General features: G+C 44.6%; 1 protein-coding gene across 1 annotated transcript in view; it reads right to left on the reverse strand.

The window, feature by feature from the left end:
• Window positions 1-20,698, reverse strand: part of sdhaf3 (succinate dehydrogenase complex assembly factor 3) — a 68,164-nt gene continuing 47,466 nt past the window's right edge. The window contains exon 2 of the mRNA XM_068009821.1: window positions 1-777. Coding sequence (XP_067865922.1) covers window positions 574-777 — 204 coding nt within the window. The 3' untranslated portion in view covers window positions 1-573. The remainder of the gene's footprint in view (window positions 778-20,698) is intronic.

The following is a 20,698-nucleotide window of genomic DNA, read 5'->3' on the forward strand; positions in this document are numbered from 1 at the left end:
ATTGGGGCCAAATTTAATTTTATTTGTGCATACACTTAATTTATAGGAAAGCTCCTTCCCACAATAATATATTCATAACTGCAACCAATATTAATTGTTCAATGGCATATCATTGAGCAAATCTGACTCTTTGCATACCTTATCGAGATTACAAATTGTTCAACAGGCACTGTCGATAAAAATTTGGTTACCTGAAAATGTTTCTTTACATAAAATTAGGCTTATAATTTTGATACAGTTTTACACAAGATCTGATTCAATATTCAGGAAATTATTTGAAAAAGTTGAATTAATTTTTGATTGCTCTTTTGAAACACATTGTAAAAATCAATTTATCTTTTCACAATTTATCATGCTAAAAGCAAATAGGCTAACTGCTAAACATTGCTGGATACAGGAAAATTACACTTCTAATTTTCAGACTTTGTATTTCGAGTCTTAGAAATAATATTGAAAGCAGATGCAACAGGTATAGTTCCCCAGTTTGTTAAGTACATGTTATTGCAGTAGTTACTAAATTCTTTCTTGTTATAAGGGCCACCCGCAGTACATGTTATCGTGATAATTACTAAACTACTTCTTGTTATAAGGGTCATCTTCATGATTGAACAGGTCATTAGGTTTTGTGGCTTCTTGCATCAGTTCATATAGTTGTCCAATCTGTTCTCCACTAAAATCTTTTAGTTTATTTTCTGTCAGGTCAGCTCCATAGTGGGCCTTCTGCATTGGATGCATCACACCCTCCATAACCTGTGCCTGTAGTATATCTGCATATGCCTGAGCAAAGACAAAATAGAGTGCTGCATTAGAGGTCTTCAGCTTAAAACTGAAAAGTGCTTATTAGACACGTTGGCAATGATATTTTATGAAACAGGCTGAGATTGAAGTCACCACACAGGCCAACAGTTGCGCTAATGCATTCAAAACTGGATTTTCCATCAAGAAATTATAACAGCTTCTTCTAAATGACAGCATGTATTAACTTTTGTGAGGGACATCTAATGTTGAGTACAGTATTCAGAATTTATTTTAATTTGTTTGCATATTAGCAAGTACCAGTTCATAGTAGTGCTCAGTTTAAATTGTATTTTCAATTTGACTTATTTTTATATTTAAAAAGCATCAGCTAATTTTAACTGTTTTTATAACTGCTGTAAGGAAACTTTTATTTTAAATAGGTATATTTCTGAATAAAAAGTCGAGTCGTTGAATTGAAATTTTGTATCACATGGATACAAATCTAAAAAATGTACTTTACTGAATTAAGGGATATCTATTTAGCTTTACTTATTTTTTCCTGATGAAAATAATATTGTATTCTAACATATAACTGAATACTTTTTTAATGTACTTCTTCCAAACTTCTGTAGTAAATCATTAAGGTAAAGAAAGAGATTTTACCATTTTCTTGAAATAGGTGTTTAAGTATCTATTCAGGTAATGGTTCTGTAGATACTGAATTTAATTAAATCTGTGATAACTGAGTTTAGCACCACTTAAAAGACAAGCAAAAGCATACAAAGTTTTTATTTCCTGAATTACCAGTTCATCGTGTCCCATACATTTTCAGAGAGCATTTGAATTTTTTGCCAAAGACACATGTTTATAAAAGTTATACAACTTTGAATAAAATCTTTTTGCATGGAACTTAATGCCTGATAAATAAAAGGACTGATATATGAAGAAACACTACCAACAAATTGGAAAAAATGTTTTAATTAAAAAAAAGTTAGCTACAATGGATAGTATCTTCCATTTTTACCTTATAAATGCTTATTGAACTTTACTAACTGTAACAGGCAAGAGTGACTCCTTTAGAAACTATTACTATAAGGCATCCTGTAATGTATTGCAGATTTTTTTATCTTCAGGCTTTAAAAAAAAATAGAGTTGCTAGCTGCTTAGCTCTCATAACAGTTTTATAACTTTGAAATTTAAAAAACATTTTAAAACCAAAATGGGACCTGAAAAATCATTATAATTTATATTAAATATATTTCTGTGATCTGCTGGAAAACTGTACAGCACTTTGACTAAGCACAATGGTAAGTCTCAAAGTTGCGTGAAATGTACCACCATTTCTGGAATAGAAAATTAGCACTAACAGTTAATATATAAATCTGGTTATACAAGCCTTTATTACATTTTCCATTAGAGTATACATTCGGATTTGTGACATAGTGTCATTTTTTGGCAGAATCATCCATTCATTCCACCTTACTGGAATATTTAACCATATTAATCATAACACATCAGGCAGAAGGCAGCTAAGATCAACTCTTAACTTATTCTGAAAGTCCAAGATGGTGGCACTGCAATAATTCAAGATTAACTAAAAAGCTTTCTCCTTATGAGATGTCTCCATTAAGAAAATGTAATTATCAAACCAGAATATTAGGAATGTGTTTTTTTTGAGCGATTTCATCTTTCCCCTGCTCTGGAAGATACACTTCCACATTCAAGAGGTGGGGTCGCCATAGTCCCAAGTAACTACCAATTCGTGGCCAACTCCACTGCTCCAACATATATCAGTCCTTTTATTTATCAGGCATTAAGTTCCATGCAAAAAGATTTTATTCAAAGTTGTATAACTTTTATAAACATGTGTCTTTGGCAAAAAATTCAAATGCTCTCTGAAAATGTATGGGACACGATGAACTGGTAATTCAGGAAATAAAAACTTTGTATGCTTTTGCTTGTCTTTTAAGTGGTGCTAAACTCAGTTATCACAGATTTAATTAAATTCAGTATCTACAGAACCATTACCTGAATAGATACTTAAACACCTATTTCAAGAAAATGGTAAAATCTCTTTCTTTACCTTAATGATTTACTGCAGAAGTTTGGAAGAAGTACATTAAAAAAGTATTCAGTTATATGTTAGAATACAATATTATTTTACATTTACATTTTTACAAATAATTAGCAGGATTAGAGTTAGCTGGGGAAAAGAATTGTACTATGCGCAAATTATTTTTCAAATGCAAGCTGTCTCAATTGTTTAGAGATAAAGGCCAGGATACCTACAGAGGGGTGGAGCAGTGTCACACTCATAAGGAGAAATTATGAACTATATAATGAACTTATGAAACCTAAACAGATCTGAGGCGCGCAAAAGTGGCCTGGTTCAAACTGACCAATCAGGAGAAAGGATTGTGACCGACAGCACGAGTGAAACGGCAGCGCATTCTGGAACAATCGGAGCAGAATCAGTGTTGGTTTTAATTCAGTTATTAGTTCAAAAGTGAACATTCCATCTATTCTAGCGAAGAGGATGGACCCTGCTTAAGATCACCATCTTTAAACTCCATGTAGGGAGAGACTAGAGTTGACCTTGAACTCCCTGCCGGAGAAATCAAACCAGGCTTTCGTCATTGAACTGTGACTGAGATATAACGAGAGAAGTCTGCAACAATGCACCCATCCTCCTCAACCATTCGAGTTTTTTTCTTTTGTCAGTGAACCAGAAAAAAAGGAAAACCAGGCATGTACCGTTTCAAGTCTTCACCCCGGGGGAAAAAGCAAGTTTTACAGTGAATTCTTTTTAAAACCATCAGACCTAAATGCATGCTATCTTTTCATCTCTATCTTTTCTTGTGTGTGTGTGTGTATCTGTTTCCATGTGAAAGTGGGTGAAGTTTGCGTATATTTTCTGGTGCTATATAACAAACATTTATCTTTCTTTTAAACCTATGAGGAAACCTGTCTGTCTGTTGACCATTAAAACACTCGGGTTAAAACACTTTTTAAAAGCATGCTGTCTTTGGTCAGTTGAGAGGTGAAAAAATGGAATCCACACCTATCATCTCCCACATGTCTGTAACAGTAGCTTTGCAGTCGAAGAAAGGGTTTTCGCTTAGGTCCTGCTGAATTTAATGGCAGGACATAAATATCATTTTAGAAACCTGTTTCCTGGCCACAGCCAACCAGATTGAGAGGCAGGCTGGCTGTCAAGTGAGTAAGCCTGTAACCACAGCCAGGAAGCAGAGGCGGGAGAGAGAGGGATTGGTTGGGGAGGCGGGGGCAGAATGGGTGTGCATTGATAGGAGTGCCTGGGGCGAAAATCATGGAAGGGGCCAGAGAAATGGGGGAGGGGAGAAGATGACTGCAGAGGGCAGGTGGCGGAATGGTTGTAGTGGATGGGAGGGGATCACAGAGCACTGGATTGGGGTAGTGGCGGGGGGGGGGGATTGTGGGACAGCGGAGGTCTTATTGCTGGAGAGGGTAACTGGTTTGTTTGGTGGGTAGGAGAAGCACTCCTGTCCCTCCTGCTCCACAAGCAATGCCAGAAAGGCACTTACCTTTCCCATGCAGCAGTAGGAATCTCCCTTAAGCTGTTGGGTTTCGTGAACCCCAGGAAACCAGTTTAGTCAGTGTTAAAGCCAGAACAAGAAGAAAATCTGAGGTGCACTGATTATTTTTTTACAATTTTACTTCCTACCTGACCCAAACGCACCTGTCTTTGGGAGTTAAAACTCTTCCCCCAAAATCTGAGCCAGGTTTGACTCCTGGCCTGGGCTAAATTATCTTTCAGCTAACTTGTTACAGCCTCTAGTTTCCACTTTCAGAGCTGAATTTTATTCTCCTGCTACCGAGCGCCGGTCGATCTGCCTCCCCCAATCATGTGGTGGGAGCGGGCTCTGTGACAGCAGCAAAGGCGTCAACTGCCTGTGCACAGGCACTGGCACCATTTCTAAAGGGCACACATACCTGCCGCTAAATTTAAATATTTAAAACCATAGCCCCTCTGTACACCACATTAAAAAATATTTCCCCTTCCCCCCAATAACACTGACAGATAATAGTTGCCTTCTCCCCACACTGCACAAAAAGACTTCCATGCAAGGCTACTTGACCTTCCCCCACCTCCCCCCCCCCACCCCGCACAAACTGTTTGAAGTGCAGAGGTCACCCCTTCACCCACTCCCCAACACTATTAATGCACATTTGAGCCTGAACCCCGCCCCCCAACTGCATTGAAAATCCTAAGTACCACCCGCACCCTTCCCCACCTCGGTGGCGCCAGCTTTCCCTGGACAGGTAAGTGAAGGTGCATGAGTGCCAGCTGCTGCTTGGAAGATCCCAGGCAGCAGGTAAGATCGCTGATAATTTTATTTAAATGTATTCATTTTCTTAATTTGCATATTCAAAGCCAGGTCCTGTCGACCAGCAACAGGAGGGCCGCCACCAAGAAGATCGGGCCTGGCCCTCGTGGCTCAGGCTCCATGGTGGGCCACTGCCGGTACAATCTTACAGCCTCACCCGCCACAGATCCCGACATCGGGGCTTCAACAAACTCCAGCCCTCAATTGTTATACACCGATCTCTACTGAAACACATATGAATGGACAAGATCATGTTTGGCTGTGATGTCTGTGCAGTCGAATAATCTGCTCAGTGCGCGTTAAATATTACAGACTGAAGGCCACTTTGATGAGGTACTGTATTCCAGCATGAGTGGTGATGGTGAAGATGGGGTGGGGAGGGGTGGAATAGGAAGAGAAAGGGGGTTTTTATAAGGAAAAGAGAGAAAAACATTTCACGAGTCAATGAGTTGGGTAACTGGAGGCCAGAAATTTATCAAAACAGAGTGAGCCGTGAGATTTTTTTTATATATAGAGAGGCTTGTTGGGATGTAGAATACCACACCAAGAATCCATAATAGCTTTTAAAAAGAAAGTGGATATATATTTGTAAAAAAAAATAAAAAGTAATGGCAGGAAAATGGGATTGTGGGCAGCTCTTTCAGAGTAGGTTCAGGCATGAGTGGATAAAATTGCCGACTTCAGTGCTGTAATATAAATTCCTATGAATGAACTAATTGAAATTCAGATAGTTACAGTACATGTTTTCATTGATGCAAATATGTTAAACTGGAGAGAAGCAAGCTGGGATTAGGTTTGTATTTTTAAATCTTCAAAAAAAATACAGTGGTCAGGATACTCAGTCCTTAAGCAAGAAGAATGATATTAGTCAGACTGTTCATAGCTCAATTTGTTGTTAGATTAGGTTTTATAGCAATCCAATGGAACACAACCTGAAAGGAAGAAGGGTCAATAATTGAACAGGAAATTATAAAAAGGTTAATAGGGCAATGAACTTCATCCAATAGGTGATCACTAGGGCTTTATGGATCCTGTGCGGAATCTTCTGGACTTGGCCCTGCCGGAACAGCGGAACCATTTTTGGTTAGGAACCAGATTTTCTAATGGGCGGGCTTTGCCGTGGTTCTTTAACTCAGCCACAGCATTAGCACCCTACCTCCAGGCTGCCCAACCAATTAGGGAAAGCAGACTGGAGGACACAGTCAGTCTGTCAAAGGAAGGATTTCTAATTAAAGGGACCATGGCAAAGGCTCACCAGCTTTTGGATTTTTGAGGTTGCAGCAACCACAGGAATGGAGAGGAGACCTGGGAAGGCTGCTCCCCAGGTCTGTCACTCGTAGCTGGAAGTCCTGCTGTGTGATCTGAGGGGCTGCAGTGAGATGAACTTTCCCAACAACAGGGGAAAGAGGCCAGCCTTTCCAACCAAGCAGTTATGGATGGAAGTGGCCAAGGAAGTCAGCAGAAGGGTGGTCCCTCCAACTTGGAGACGGTGCACCAAGGATCCAGGACCTCAGGAGGGCAGGTGCCAAGCTCCACACTCTGCCTTTCCAAGCGTTCTCCTGTACAGCACTCCTCAGGACAAGACACCTTGCAGCTCCATTCATTCCTTCTCTACAGGCACCTCCACAGATCCTCTGGACAGCTAATTCTCACCCTCATCCTATCTCACACCTATGTCTCACAGTCACCCTTCACAAATGTTGTCCTTCCCTTCCTATCTACAAGCCAATTCTAACATTCACATCTCCTTGCAGCAGAAGAGAGCACACAACCTACAGGAGAAGCAGAAACCCAGGGGCGTGGCCCTCCAGTGACGCACTGGAAATGCATGCTCACCTACCCCACTGGGAAGTTCTTGTTTCAGGAGTCTGCAGATATCAGCAGAGACCAACCATGACAGCCCAAGCCTCCTGAGGCACTGGTGTTCAGGCATATCGACAGTGCTGATCTCCTGCCTGTGGACCCTGTGTTGGGGGTCTCGCCTCCTTCCAGCTGGATCTCTGTGTGCATTCCCTCTACCCTGTGGAGGTGCATGCGGCTGAGAAGGCAGATGATGCTGCTTCTGCTCTTGACCCTCAGAAGAGGTTCAAAGTAGAGCTACATAAGCAGTTTCCATGCCATGGTGAAGGCTGGAATTAGGGGCATGCAGCTGGACAGGTGAAGTGCCTTCAAAGAAGCTGGCAATCATCTGTCAAGGAATGATAGCACGCTGAAAGAAGTGTTTTAAACAGCAGTCTCTAAATGGCCATGGCTGGAGCTCTTCAGTGCAACTGATCAAAGCCTCCCCAGCTTGCCAGTTTCACTGAAGCAGTTGTTCCCGCTGTGGATTCGCCTCGGTGACCCTAGCGAGTTGCTGACAGGTCAGGAAGCAGGTCCCCTAGCTGGGAAATCCATAAATGAGAGTTAAACCAATTCTTAATTGTCTTTTTAATTACCTTAATAACTTACCCAAAAGAACTAAGGGGGCTCAATCCCGCCATGCAGAAACCCTGAAGAGGGCGGGATAATGCCAGGATCCCAATCCAATATCAATTTCAGGGGATTTAACTCAGTGCACACTTGTAACCCCGCCTCCCCTTGCCTGGGAAAAGTCCCCTCCATGTATCACACAAATGGAGTAAACCATTCAGCCTGCTCTGCCACTTCATTTAGCCACAGCAGCTCTATCTTTTTGATCCCAGTTCTCCACCTTTTCTTCTCTTCCGGAACATCTTCGTTAATTCTGCATCTATGGCTTTCGGAGTTTTTTGCAGATCTACCTTATCAAAACCCCCTTTCTCTTCCAATTTCCCTCCATTCTTCACCTTTTGTGAAAGTATTTATCCAAAAAAGGCACAATTGCATTGCGTGGTGTAGTCTATAGGTCACCAACTAGTGGAAAAGATGTAGAGCAACAAATTTGCAAGGAAATTACACAAGTGCAAAAATTATAGAGTAGTTAAAATGGGGACACCCTCCGTGGATCGCCACCTTGACACAGTGGAGAGTCTTGTGGCTCTGACGACCCCTTGAGTGATGCCTTTGGGAGCGCCTTGCTCCTGGTTGGGCCACCCATGGCAGCAAGGGCAGTGGGAGATGCCAGACAAAGTGCAGTCCAAAAAGTCCTCAGCTGCAGAACAGGCGAAGGAAGACTGTGTGTCTCACCAGCCGCAAATGCGGAAGAAGACTGCAGCGGCAAGGTGGTCCCAGTCATCGTGATACAATATATAACTGAAATCTTACCGCCAATCCATCAAGATCGTGTGGACAGTGGCAGCGGCCAAGGTTCCCACGTTAAATAAAGTCACACACAGGCTTCTACCAGGGTCCATTTTCCAAGTCCTGTGGCAATGGAGAATTGGCCATGGGGACAGGGCTGTGAACCTGGGAGTCCCTAGTCAAGAATCTGCCCACAGGCGACAGATGCATGAAGGTTGTTGGACACCTCTGTTGGGAATTGATGACTGGGTGGAGCTTGCTACCAATCGTTCAAAATGGTGACAACTTGTCCATCAAGCTGCATCGTGCTTTGAGTCCAAACACCTTAAGGCAGAGCAGCAGCAGAGAAGGAAAGAAAAGAAAGCAAATCCTGCACTCCGGATCCCACTACCTCGTAGGCCATCCTCCCCCATGTGGCCAAAGTTATGCAGGTCGAGTATCAGCGTGGTCAGTCCTCTGAAGACCCATGGCAGAAACTTGTGACCTTGAGCAGACATCATCCTCGAATTGAGGGACAGCTGACGACGACGAATGGGGGACTTTAATTATCTGAATATAGACTGGGATCTTCTTTGGCCTCATTATCTCGAGAGACAATGGGTAAGCGCCTGGAGGTGGTCAGTGGTGTGTGGAGCAGCGCCTGGAGTGGCTATAAAGGCCAATTCTAGAGTGACAGGCTCTTCCACAGGTGCTGCAGAAAAATTTGTTTGTCGGGGCTGTTACACAGTTGGCTCTCCCCTTGCGCTTCTGTCTTTTTTCCTGCCAACTGCTAAGTCTCTTCGACTCGCCACACTTTAGCCCCGCCTTAATGGCTGCCCACCAGCTCTGGCAAACGCTGGCAACTGACTCCCACGACTTGTGATCAATGTCACAGGACGTCATGTCGCGTTTGCAGACGTCTTTAAAGCGGAGACATGGACGGCCGGTGGGTCTGATACCAGTTGCAAGCTCGCTGTACAATGTGTCTTTGGGGATCCTGCCATCTTCCATGTGGCTCACATGGCCAAGCCATCTCAAGCGCCGCTGACTCCGTAGTGTGTATAAGCTGGGGATGTTGGCCGCCTCGAGGACTTCTGTGTTGGAGATACGGTCCTGCCACCTGATACCAGGTATTCTCCGGAGGCAGCGAAGATGGAATGAATTGAGACGTCGCTCTTGGCTGGCATACGTTGTCCAGGCCTCGCTGCCATAGAGCAAGGTACTGAGGACACAGGCCTGATACACTCGGACTTTTGTGTTCCGTGTCAGTGCGCCATTTTCCCACACTCTCTTGGCCAGTCTGGACATAGCAGCGGAAGCCTTTCCCATGCGCTTGTTGATTTCTGCATCTAGAGATAGTGGTAGTGTAAAGGGCAGAGCGGGGCAAGAGTTCCTAGAGTCTGTTCAGGAAAATTTTCTACAACAGTATGTTTCCAGTCAAATGAGAGGGAAGGCACTGCTGGACCTGGTTCTTAGGAATGAGGTGGGCCAAGTGGATCAAATATCAGAAGAAGAACATTTAGGGGACGCTGATCATTGCATCATAAGGTTTAGGTTGGCAATGGAAAAGGACAAAGAACAATCTAGAGTAAGAATAATTAACTGGGGGAAAACTAATTTCAATGGGGTAAGAATGGATCTGGGCCTAATAAATTGGAGTCAAAGGTTGGCAGGAGAAACGGTACCTGAATAATGGGCTACCTTCAAAGAAGAGATAGTTCGGACACAGTCAAGGTATATTCCCTCGAAGGGGAAAGGTAGAACAAATAAATCCAGAGCTCACTGGATGACAAAAGAGATAGATATTAAGATGAAGAAAAAGACAGATGTCAGGTGGATAATACAATGGAGAACCAGACTCAATATAGGTTCAGACGGGAAGTGAAAAAGCAAATAAGAGAAGCAAAGAGGGAGTATGAAAAGAGATTGGCAGCTAACATAAAAGGGAATCCCAAAGTCTTCTATAGGCGTATAAATAGTAAAAAGGAGTAGGGCTGATTAGGGACCAAAAAGGGGATCTACACATGGAGGCAGGGGCCATGGCTAAGGTATTAAGTGCATACTTTGCATCTGTCTTTACTAAAGATGATGATGTTGCCTCGGCCACAGTGAAAGAGAAGATAATTAATGCACTGGAAGGATTTAAAAGTTATAAGGAGGAGGTATTAGATAGACTATCTATACTTAAAGTTGATAAAGTACCAGGACTGGATGAGATGCATCCAAGGAAACTGAGAGAAGTGAGAGTGGAAATTATAGAGACACTGGCCAAATTTTCCAGTCTTCCTTAGACTCGGGTGGGGCCTGAAGACTGGAAAATTGCAAGTGTTACACCCTTGTTCAAAAAAGGGTGTAAAGGTAAGTCCAGCAACTACAGGCCAATCAGTTGAACTTCGGTGGTGGGGAAACTTCTAGAAACAATAATTCGGGACAAAATTAATAGTCACATAGACAAATGCAGGTTCATTAAGGAAAGCCAGCATGGATTTGTTAAGGGAAAATCGTGTTTAACTAACTTGCTGGAGTTTTTTTTTCTGAAGAGGTAACAGAGAGGATTGATGAGGGCAATGCTGCTGATGTGGTGTACATGGACTTCCAAAAGGCATTTGATACAGTGCCGCACAACAGACCTGTGAGCAAAGTTATAGCTCATGGAATAAAAGGGAATGTAGCAACATGGATAGAAAACCGGCTGTGTGACATGAAACAGGAAGTAGTGATTAATGGATGTTTTTTGGGCTGGAGAAGTAGTGGAGTTCCCCAAGGGTCACAGTTGGGACCCTTGCTCTTTCTGATATATGTTAATGACCTGGACCTTGATGTACGGAACACAATTTCAAATTTTGGGGATGACATGAAACTTGGAAACATTGTGAACTGTGAGAAGGATAGTGTAGAACTTCAAAAGGACATAAACAAGTTGGTGGAATGGGAGGACAAGTGGCAGATGAAGTTCAATGCAGAGAAATGTGAAGTGATTCATTTTGGTAGGAAGAACATGGAGAGACAATGTAAAATAAAGGGTACAATTCTAAAGGGGGCGCAGGAGCAGAGGGACCTGGGTGTATATGTGCATAAGTCATTGAAGGTGAAGGACAGGTTGAAAGAGCAATTAATAAAGCATACAGTATCCTAGGCTTTATTAATAGGGGCACAGAGTACAACAGCAAGGAGGTTAAGTTGAACCTGTATAAGACACTAGTTTGGCCTCAGCTGGAGTAGTACGAACATACAAATTAGGAGCAGAAGTAGGCCACTCAGCCCCTCGAGCCTGCACTGCCATTCAATAAAATCATGGCTGATCGGATTTCTGGGCATCACACTTTAGGAAAGATGTGAAGGCATTGGAGGGAGTGCAGAAAAGATTCACGAGCACGGTTCCAGGGATGAGGAACTTGTTATTTAAATTGGAGAAGTTGGGACTGTTTTCCTTGGAGAAGAGAAGGCTGAGAGATGATTTGATAGAGGTATTCAAAATCGTGAGGGGTCTGAACAGAGTAGATAAGGAGAAACTGTTCCCACTCGTGAAAGGATCAAGGACAAGAGGGCACAGATTTAAAGTAATTGGCAAAAGAAGCAAAAGCGACATGAGGAAAAACTTTCTCACGCAGCAAGTGGTTAAGTTCTGGAATGCACTGCCTGAGTGTGTGGTGCAAGCAGGTTCATACAATGCATTCAAAAGGGAATTAGACTATTATCTGAAAAGAATGTGCAGGATTATGGGGAGAAGATGGGGGAATGGCACCAGGTGAATTGCTCATTTGGAGAGCTGGTGCATACATGATGGGCCAAATGGCCTCCTTCAGCGCTGCAACGATTCTGTGTCTTGAATATGTTCCCTCATCCAAATAGTCTGTAGTCATTTGCACAACCATATACTCACAAGTCTCGTGTTAAGTAATTTTGCTTGGATTCATTTTTAACTGGGTTAGTCCTAATTTTATTATCCTCTCTTTTTCTGGATTCCCTAACTCGCAGGAACAATCAATTTACTTCATTATTTCAAACACTTCAATCAGATTGCCCTTTAATATCCTTATTCGCAGGGATATTGACACAATTTTACCCAGTCCCTCACCAGTGACGTCAACCTGGTGAATTGCTGCTGGATTCCCTTGAAGACAAGTATTTCCTGCCTAAGATGTGGAACCTAAAACTTAGATTCCCTAAATCAGGTCAGATCAACATCTGTGTAACTGCAGTAAGTACGTCCTTGTTTCTATACCTCATGATGAAAACCCAGCATTCTATTGCCCCTTTGGTTGTATGCTGGTTTTCAAAGACTTAATCTTACAAGAACCCTACCCCCTCCATCACCCCACCCCCCCCAAGTTCCTTTGTTAAATCCCTTGCCTCCAAAGCTAGACTTTTGTTTTGTATCTGCTATAATATTTCAAATATATCAAAAGATTCAGTTATAAGAATTGTATGAATAATTTGGCATTAGGAATGAGAAAGATGGAGATTCCCATTACTTCTAGGGCTCCAAATTAGGTTTCATCACAACTCACTTCTTGAAGACCAAAAGCTGGTCTTTGCAAGATAGGAATCATTCATCTGGAATAAAGATTAGTTCTTTGTCCAAAACCTGAATCCAATAAAAATGTCTTGGAAAGAATGGCTTGAGTTTCACCCTGGTCATATAGAGATATAAATAAATCAAATACAGTGCATGCTTTTGAATGGGCAACCCAGAGATTGGGGTACACAGGTATCCATTGGAGTCTGACGCATTTAACGCTTGTTGATAAGCACCTTGAGCGCTGAAGTAAGATAAAGAGGTACCATTTGCAAATGGAGATGCTTTCTATTACAGTCTGCAAAGTAAGTCAGTGGATACTAGTCAGCTTCCACATGATGGACGTAGCTCCTAACTGCAACAGTATGACTGAAATAAAAGTCACATGTTTTATAGAAATATAGGTTGGAGGGGAAAGTTTCTAAGTGCTGCTTAGGAAGCCAAACATTAATTTTGTGTCTCAAACCACCTGGAGGAAATAGAAATAAAAACAGAATATGCTGGAAATACTCAACTGGCCAGGCAGCATCTGAATTTTCCCATCAGCAGGACCATTTCGGGGTCCAACCCCGCTCAATGTCGTTCCACAACAGTTGGCAGAATTTTGCAGATAACCAATTAGTGGCTCAAATCCGCAATCGTCGCCCAATTAGGGATGGTGAGGGGGGGTTAAGGAGGCGGGAGCTAGACATGGTGGGTCCCATTTAAAGGGTGCCTGTCAGCCATCAATGTGACTGTAGGCAGACTATCATTACAGAGTGTGCAAGAGTAAAGAACAGCAATATGGCAGGCAGTCCTGGAACGGCGGCCCCATGATTCAGCAACACCACCCAGGAGGTTCTGATAGAGGCATGGAGAGCCTGTGGGAACATTTTATTTCTGGACAGTGGCAGGAGGTGGCCTGCCAGCCAAATTAAGCAGGCATGGCTGGAGATTGCTCAAGAGGTCAGCAGCCACACTGTGCTGAGAAAGACAAAGGTCCACTACAGGAAGTGCTTCAACCACCTTTTGAGATCTGGCAAGGTAAGTAAGATGCAATGTCCAGCTGGCAGATGTGAAGTAAATACATGTGGAGCCCAATTCTGTGCAGAAGGGCCTCAAGGCAGGTAACGTTCAGGAAAATTTGGGACATGTGTGCCCAGGTCGACTCCTCACCTAAGGGAAGAGTTCACAGCACTTTAGCTTCTGGAAGGATGTTGAGTTAAACCCATGGACAGTATAGTGCTAGGATCATTACACGTGAATGTACCTCATGATGTTCTGATGGGACGTATCACAGCCTTACCACTCTTGATCTGCACCTTGCAGGAAAAACAAGCACACAATGCCCGCAAGAGGACTTGTTCCAAGGATGGAGTGGCCCATCTGGCAGTATTGACACTGATGTAGGAGAAGGCCCTCGACTTTGGCAGGGTGGTGCAGGACAGACAGTCGCCAAGGACGAGATAGGTGTCTGGCAGAGAGAGGGTGAAAGCTTCTTGTTTTGTCCATGTAAGCGGTTTAGAGCAGCTTTCTCATTTGTGTAGTCATTTCCAGTCGATTTTAGTACAGCAGTAGTGAAGTCTTGCTTCAATTGTATAGAACCTTGGTTCGACTGCACCTGGAGTACTGTGTGCAGTTTTGGTCCCCTTACCTTAGGGAGGATATTATTGCCATAGAGGGAGTGCAACGAAGGTTCACCAGACTTGTTCCCAGGCTGGCGGGACTGTCCTATGAAGAGAGATGGAGGATCTTGGGCCTGTCTTCTCTAGAGTTTCGAAGAATGAGTGGTGATCTCATTGAAGCCTACAAAATACTTAAAAGGGATAGATAGGGTAGATGCAGGTAAGATGTTTCCCCTGGTTGGAGAGTCTAGAACCAGGGGACACAATTTCAAAATAAGGGAGAAGCCACTTAGGACTGAGATGAGGAGAAATTTCTTTACTCAGAGGGTTGTAAACCTTTGGAATTCTCTACCCAGTCATTGAGTATGTTTAAAGCAGAGATTGACAGATTTCTAAATACCAATGACATAAAGGGATATGGGGATAGTGAGGGAAAAAGGCATTGAAGGGGATGATCTGCCATGATCATATTGAATGGCAGAGCTGGCTCAATAGGCTGAATGGCCTACCCCTGCTCCTATGTTCCTATAACACAGATGATGGCCTGACAGATGTCTGATGAAGCAGCTACTAAGAGATGGGTGGTTGTGCAACTGATGTGGTATCTCTTCTGCAGGGCCAATACCAGAAGAGCAGTGCCAGAGATGTTGCAGGCCACGCTGACCGCAGAGGAAGAGATGCACTGTGAAGAGCCACCGTCACAGAGGTCAAGCGCACCCTGCACCAGCACAGATACACACACCCCGGTGGGACCTCAGGTGTGTTTAGAATGGGTAGCACAAGGTCAGCAGGAGCAGGCGATGGAGGCAATGGCAGCTGTGGGCAGTCCCCATCGGAGGACAGCTCCTGCCCGCTCACCTGGCCAGAGCAGCTGAGCCTGAGGATTATATACAAAGTGGGTGCCTGTGAAGCAGCAAAGGAAATTGAGTGGCCATTTGTCAAGAGTTCCCTGAGGTAGTGCACACCCTTGGGCAGAGAATGCAGGAGTCCATTCATGACATGAGCACCGCTATGTCTCAAGCATATGAGTTCCTCCGTGGCCAACCTTATGGAGAGTCATATGTGGCAGTCCACCAAATGGATGCAGAAGCAGCAGACTGGCATGAACTGAATGAATATATGCCAGCATTGGCCGCTCCATTACAGTGATGGTGCACAGCTGCATGGACAGGCAGCCAGGCGCTCTCCCGCTCTTGGTCAGCATGGACATGCAAGTGTGCCATGAAAGGACTAAGAGAGAAAGGGATGATGCAGGTGATGCCACTCCTGAAGAGGCCAAATCTTCTGAAGCCACCCCCTCAGCCCTCTGACAGGGACACACGCAATTCCTCAAGCCCCCATGACTGAGGCCCCCCCCCCCAAATACAGATCCAGCTGGCGTAGTCTGTGGCGATGACCGTGACCTTGAGCACTGGTGCCACGGGCATCTCAGCTGCTGGGATGCACACTCAAGCAGCCTGCCTCTGCAACTGCTTCAGCCACAGGGGGAGCACCCCATAGAATCTCTCATAAGAGGAAGGAGAAGCAGCGGTGGCATCACTTTGGTGCAGTTCGTAACACTTCTGTCGATTGCATATATGTCACTGGAATGAAATGGGTTGCTTTTGGACCCTTACATCTGTTGTGTCATTATTATTGGGACATAGCAACAGCAGCATAAGGTGCTGCCTGTGTGAGAAAACTGTTGAGTGGCCAGGACCATAGTGTGGCCATTGGAGATGTACTGCCTGATCACTACTGGACACTAGGAAATGTCCAAGTGGCATTGGACTATTAATGGCAGCCAAAAATGCTGAGAGGTGTCCACATGGGAAGAGTCCAATACACGATCTGCCAGCCTCAGTCGAAGTGTCTCTGGATCAGGGCGCCATGGACCGCCCTGCCATCCTGTGATCAGTGTGTTCCCCCTTCGCATGAGCTCCAGAGGGCCTTGCGGTGCAGTCTGATGGTCCTCATCAACCTCCTCCTCCGAGGTGGAGCGCCCGTCCACGTGGTCCTACTCCAGTTTCACCCCTCTCTGCATGGCCATGTTGTGCAGGGCGCAGCAGACCACCATGATGCGTGACATCCTTGTAGGAACAAAATGGAGGGCACCCAGAGAGTGGTTAAGGCACCGGAACCGTATCTGAAGACCAATGGTCTGCTCAGTGGTGGCCCCTATGGTGAGTTGGCAGCGGTTGTATCATTCGTGCGCCTCCTTTGTGGGGTTGCGTCCAGATGTCAGCAGCCATCTCTTCAAAGGATATCCCTTGTCAGTCAGGAGCCATCAACGGAGGCTGTCTGGTGGCATGATCAGGTGCAATACCTGTGACTTCCTGAGAATGAATGGATCACGACAGCTGACAGGAAACTTGGCACATACCTGAAGGAATCGCTTGTGATGGTTGCACATGAGCTGCATGTTGAATGAGTGAAACCCTTTCCTGTTGATAAAAACATTGGGCTGTGCCTCTGGGACCTTGATGGCCCCATGGATGTAGTTGATCACACCCTGCACCTTAGGGAATCCTGCCATGGAGGCAAACCCCACAGCCCTCTGTGCCTGACTGCCTGTGGCGAATGTTATGAAATCCAATGCTCTCTCATCTGTAACCCGAGTGATGCTGCTGTGGGCGACTGCCTGAGATATCTCTCACATGGCTACGGCCACCCATGAAACAAGCCAGATGCTTAGAAATTCAAAGTGACTGTCACCTTGACAGCTGCTGGCAGCCTAAGATCCTCCTCCAGCATAGCTCACAGATATGCCTCCACCTGCCTCAACAGGGACGTCATCGGCGGTATTGCTCAGACATGTTAAGGAAGCAGTGCAAAAGGAAGAAAGCAACAACAGGACTGTTTAAAGGTAAGGTTTTATTGCTGCAGTTCCAGAAAATGGTAAGGGTCAAAAGAAATGGGAACATTATATGGGCATCACATGCCCGATTTGCGCATATCTCACTGCACCTTTCCTGTTGTGCCTGCGGTCCTTCATCTGGCACTGCCTGGGCAACATCCTCCTCGTCGAGTAGGCATCACACTCCATGATATCCTCACTGGTCAATGCCTCCCCCCTCTGTAGCGGCAGGTTGTGCAGTGCACAGCAGACCACCACCATACAAGACCCACCCCCCGCAAGGCACACTGAAGGGCTCCACCAGATCAATCTAGGAACCGAATCTTATCTTGGGTAGACCAACGGCCCGCTCAATGCTGGTTCGGGTTGACCCATAGCTCGAGTTGTACCTCTCCTTTGCATCCGTGCATTGGTTCCTCACAGGCTTCAGTAGCCATGTCCTCCATGGATAGCCCTCGTCTCCAAGGATCCATTTCTGAAGGTGCGTGGGGGATGGAAAAGTCCTGGGACTACCGAAGTAAGTAGGCATTGTGGCTGCTTCCCAGGAATCATGCACACACCTACATGATCCGTTTGCGGTGGTTGCAGACCAGTTGTACATTGAGCAGGCTAAGCCCCTCCTGTTAACGAAGGCTGATAGTTGGTCTGCGGGAGCCTTGATGGCTACATGCGCGCAGTCGATGACATCCTGCATCTGGGGAATCCAGCAATGGGCTCAAATCCTACAGCCCTCAGCTTGACTGGATCAGTGCAGAAGCGCACAGTCACTGGCCCTCCTGAACAGGGCATTGGTGACCACCTTGATGCACCAATGTACCACAGACTGTGAGATTCCACACATATCTCCAGTGGATCCCTGGAATGATCCATTGGTACAGACATTCACCACCACGGTGACCTTCAGCGACACTGGCCTCAGGTGTCCATGAAGTCCCATGGGGCTCAGCTCATCCTGTATCATGGCATACAGGTCAGTGACGGCTTTCCTGGGGAGGTGGATTCTTCTGAGACACCGTTGCTCGGATATCTGCAGGTAGTTGAACTTTGGATGGTAGACCCTCTCTGGGGGGTAGCTACCTCTGCACGTGGGAAGCTGTTGGCATACCCCTCTGTATTCTTCTCCAGCTTGCTATTCCTGAGGCTGGCCCACCTGTGGATCCACAAGCTGCTGGCATGCCCTTGCCAGTGCCTGCGCCTCCCTCCCTACATGCTGCTGCTCTTCAACGAATGAGGCCCATGAGAGGTCTCCTCTCCCCGAGTGCAAGGCCTTCATAGGAAACAGCACCCCCCACCCCCTTTCCCTTACTTGTCACCTCTGATGAGGTGGCACTGCCCGATGACATCCTGGTGTGGCTCACCTGCAGAGCCGGCACCTTGGCCCCAACTGCTGACAGTGACTCCCGATGCCCTCCGTCCTCCACTCTCCTTGCCAGCGACGCTGTCTCACCCGATCACTTCCCAGTGAAGTCAGCACTGAGCCCATGTCTTCTTGTCGCCTCCTTTAGCCAGGCGAGGCTCTGAAGCCCCTTGGCTCCTGTGCGCCATTTGTTAAATAGGACCCAGTAAATAAAATTGTTGTCTAATGGGCTCTTAAATACTTTAATTGCCTTCTCGCTGCGTGGATGTGCGAAGTCCACCCTCCATGTCAGCCGACAGTAAAATGCAAAAGGGAGGTCAAGACGACGAGCTTGACGTCTTCTGTCCCTACTTTATGACCCCTTCACCCTTCCCTGCCTCTATTCCCATCTCCAACGGCCCCTTAAAATTCCGGCCATTAGTTCTGTTCTTCTGCTGGACCTGCTGCGTATTTCCAATATTTTCTGTTTGTATTTCAGATTTCCAGCATCCAAAATATTTTGCTTTTGTATTAGAGGAAATATAGGAGTTCATTTGTTTTACATCTTTGTCGCAACTAAAGGGTTAACCTCTGCCACGTTTTATCTGTTGGATGAATCTATTTAAGTTATGGTCTGATAAAACTCACATGAGATACTATGTTTTAAATTAGAATGATTTTAAGTGATGTTGCGGTTGTGCTCAGGAATATATATAATTAATGTATTAGATTAGAACTAAGTTCTGGACTTTGTGTTTAGAATCATATTGTTAAATGTGAAATGTATATTTGTATACTGTAGTGGGGAAATGATGGGAGACAGTGTTTACTGTAACAATAGCAGAAGGAGCGTTGCTATGAGACTAGATGCTCATTCTGCATTTCAACTAAGAGACTCAGTCACAATAAAGGTTAGATTTGTAGGCCTCACAAAGGATGAAATTGCAAATAAGGATATTCAGAGACCATTCAAGATTGGAATGTTGATGGGGACAGCAAAGTTTCCCCTTTGTGTGACAATGACTTGGGCCATCAAGCTGTCTGCAGAGACAATGTACAGAGGGTAGGGTCATATCTGCTGTAATCTGATTATTATAAACTAATCAAGAAGGAATAATGTACAGAAGGTGAGGTCATACCTGACCAAAGGGTTAAGGTGGACTATAACCCAATATGGATGGAAAGAAACCTTGGAGGGGGCCATAAATGGCAGGTGCTGGGACAACCCAGGGCACACCGATTCATGAAGAAACCAACCTACAGTCAACAGAACATCTCAAGAAAGAAGACGGCGCCACAGCAGCTCAGAAGGCAAGGATCGAAGACACCCTATCCTGCTGTATAACTACTGTCATTGGTTAAGTATTGCTTGTGTATTCTTGCTGTACTTAATAAACTCTCTATCTTGATTAGGAAACCAGAGTTTTTACCTTGTGTGTCAAAAACTAGTCAACATCCCACCTAAACACACAAAAAAACTTACATCTTACAAGTCAGAAAACAGTGGTTAAGAAACAAAAAAGGTCATTGCAATGTCAAAACAATGACAGTGGATTAAACTGTCAGCAAATGACTTTCAGGCATGACATCAGATTAATTTACAGTCAAGCATTCACAGTGTGCTGCTTGTTATCAGACTGCCCTAATTTCAAAACATAATGCATCATCCAGCGCCATTAAAACTATAAAATTTTCAGATCTCAATTTATAGCTTCTGGAGTAGCACTGGGTTATCTATGGTGCTGTCTGCGTCTGACAGGATTTAATCTACAGATGGAATTGAGTTTTTAAATAAATGAGCATGATCACCAAATGGCACTTGTGCATGCCTGCATACAAAAATATTGGATGCAGTTCAAGAGTTTCCTAATTTTAAAAGTAGTAGAAGTAGTCCAGATGGGTTTCCACTGCCAATACATAATTGCATATTGATTTGTGGGTTAGAGGAGGGACATAGTGTCACTTTGGGACTGGCAATACAAGCAGTCGTAATTAGTCAAGAAGTTTCAGAGGTGAATCAAAAAGCTATACATATATAATATAATCAAACTATCCATTTTAGATGAGCACTGCAGCTAACAATACCCAGACCTGAAATTTCCAGGACTGAAAAGTAGACAT

The sequence above is a fragment of the Heterodontus francisci genome, chromosome 2 (assembly GCF_036365525.1).
Source record: "Heterodontus francisci isolate sHetFra1 chromosome 2, sHetFra1.hap1, whole genome shotgun sequence".
NCBI classification, from domain to species: domain Eukaryota; kingdom Metazoa; phylum Chordata; class Chondrichthyes; order Heterodontiformes; family Heterodontidae; genus Heterodontus; species Heterodontus francisci.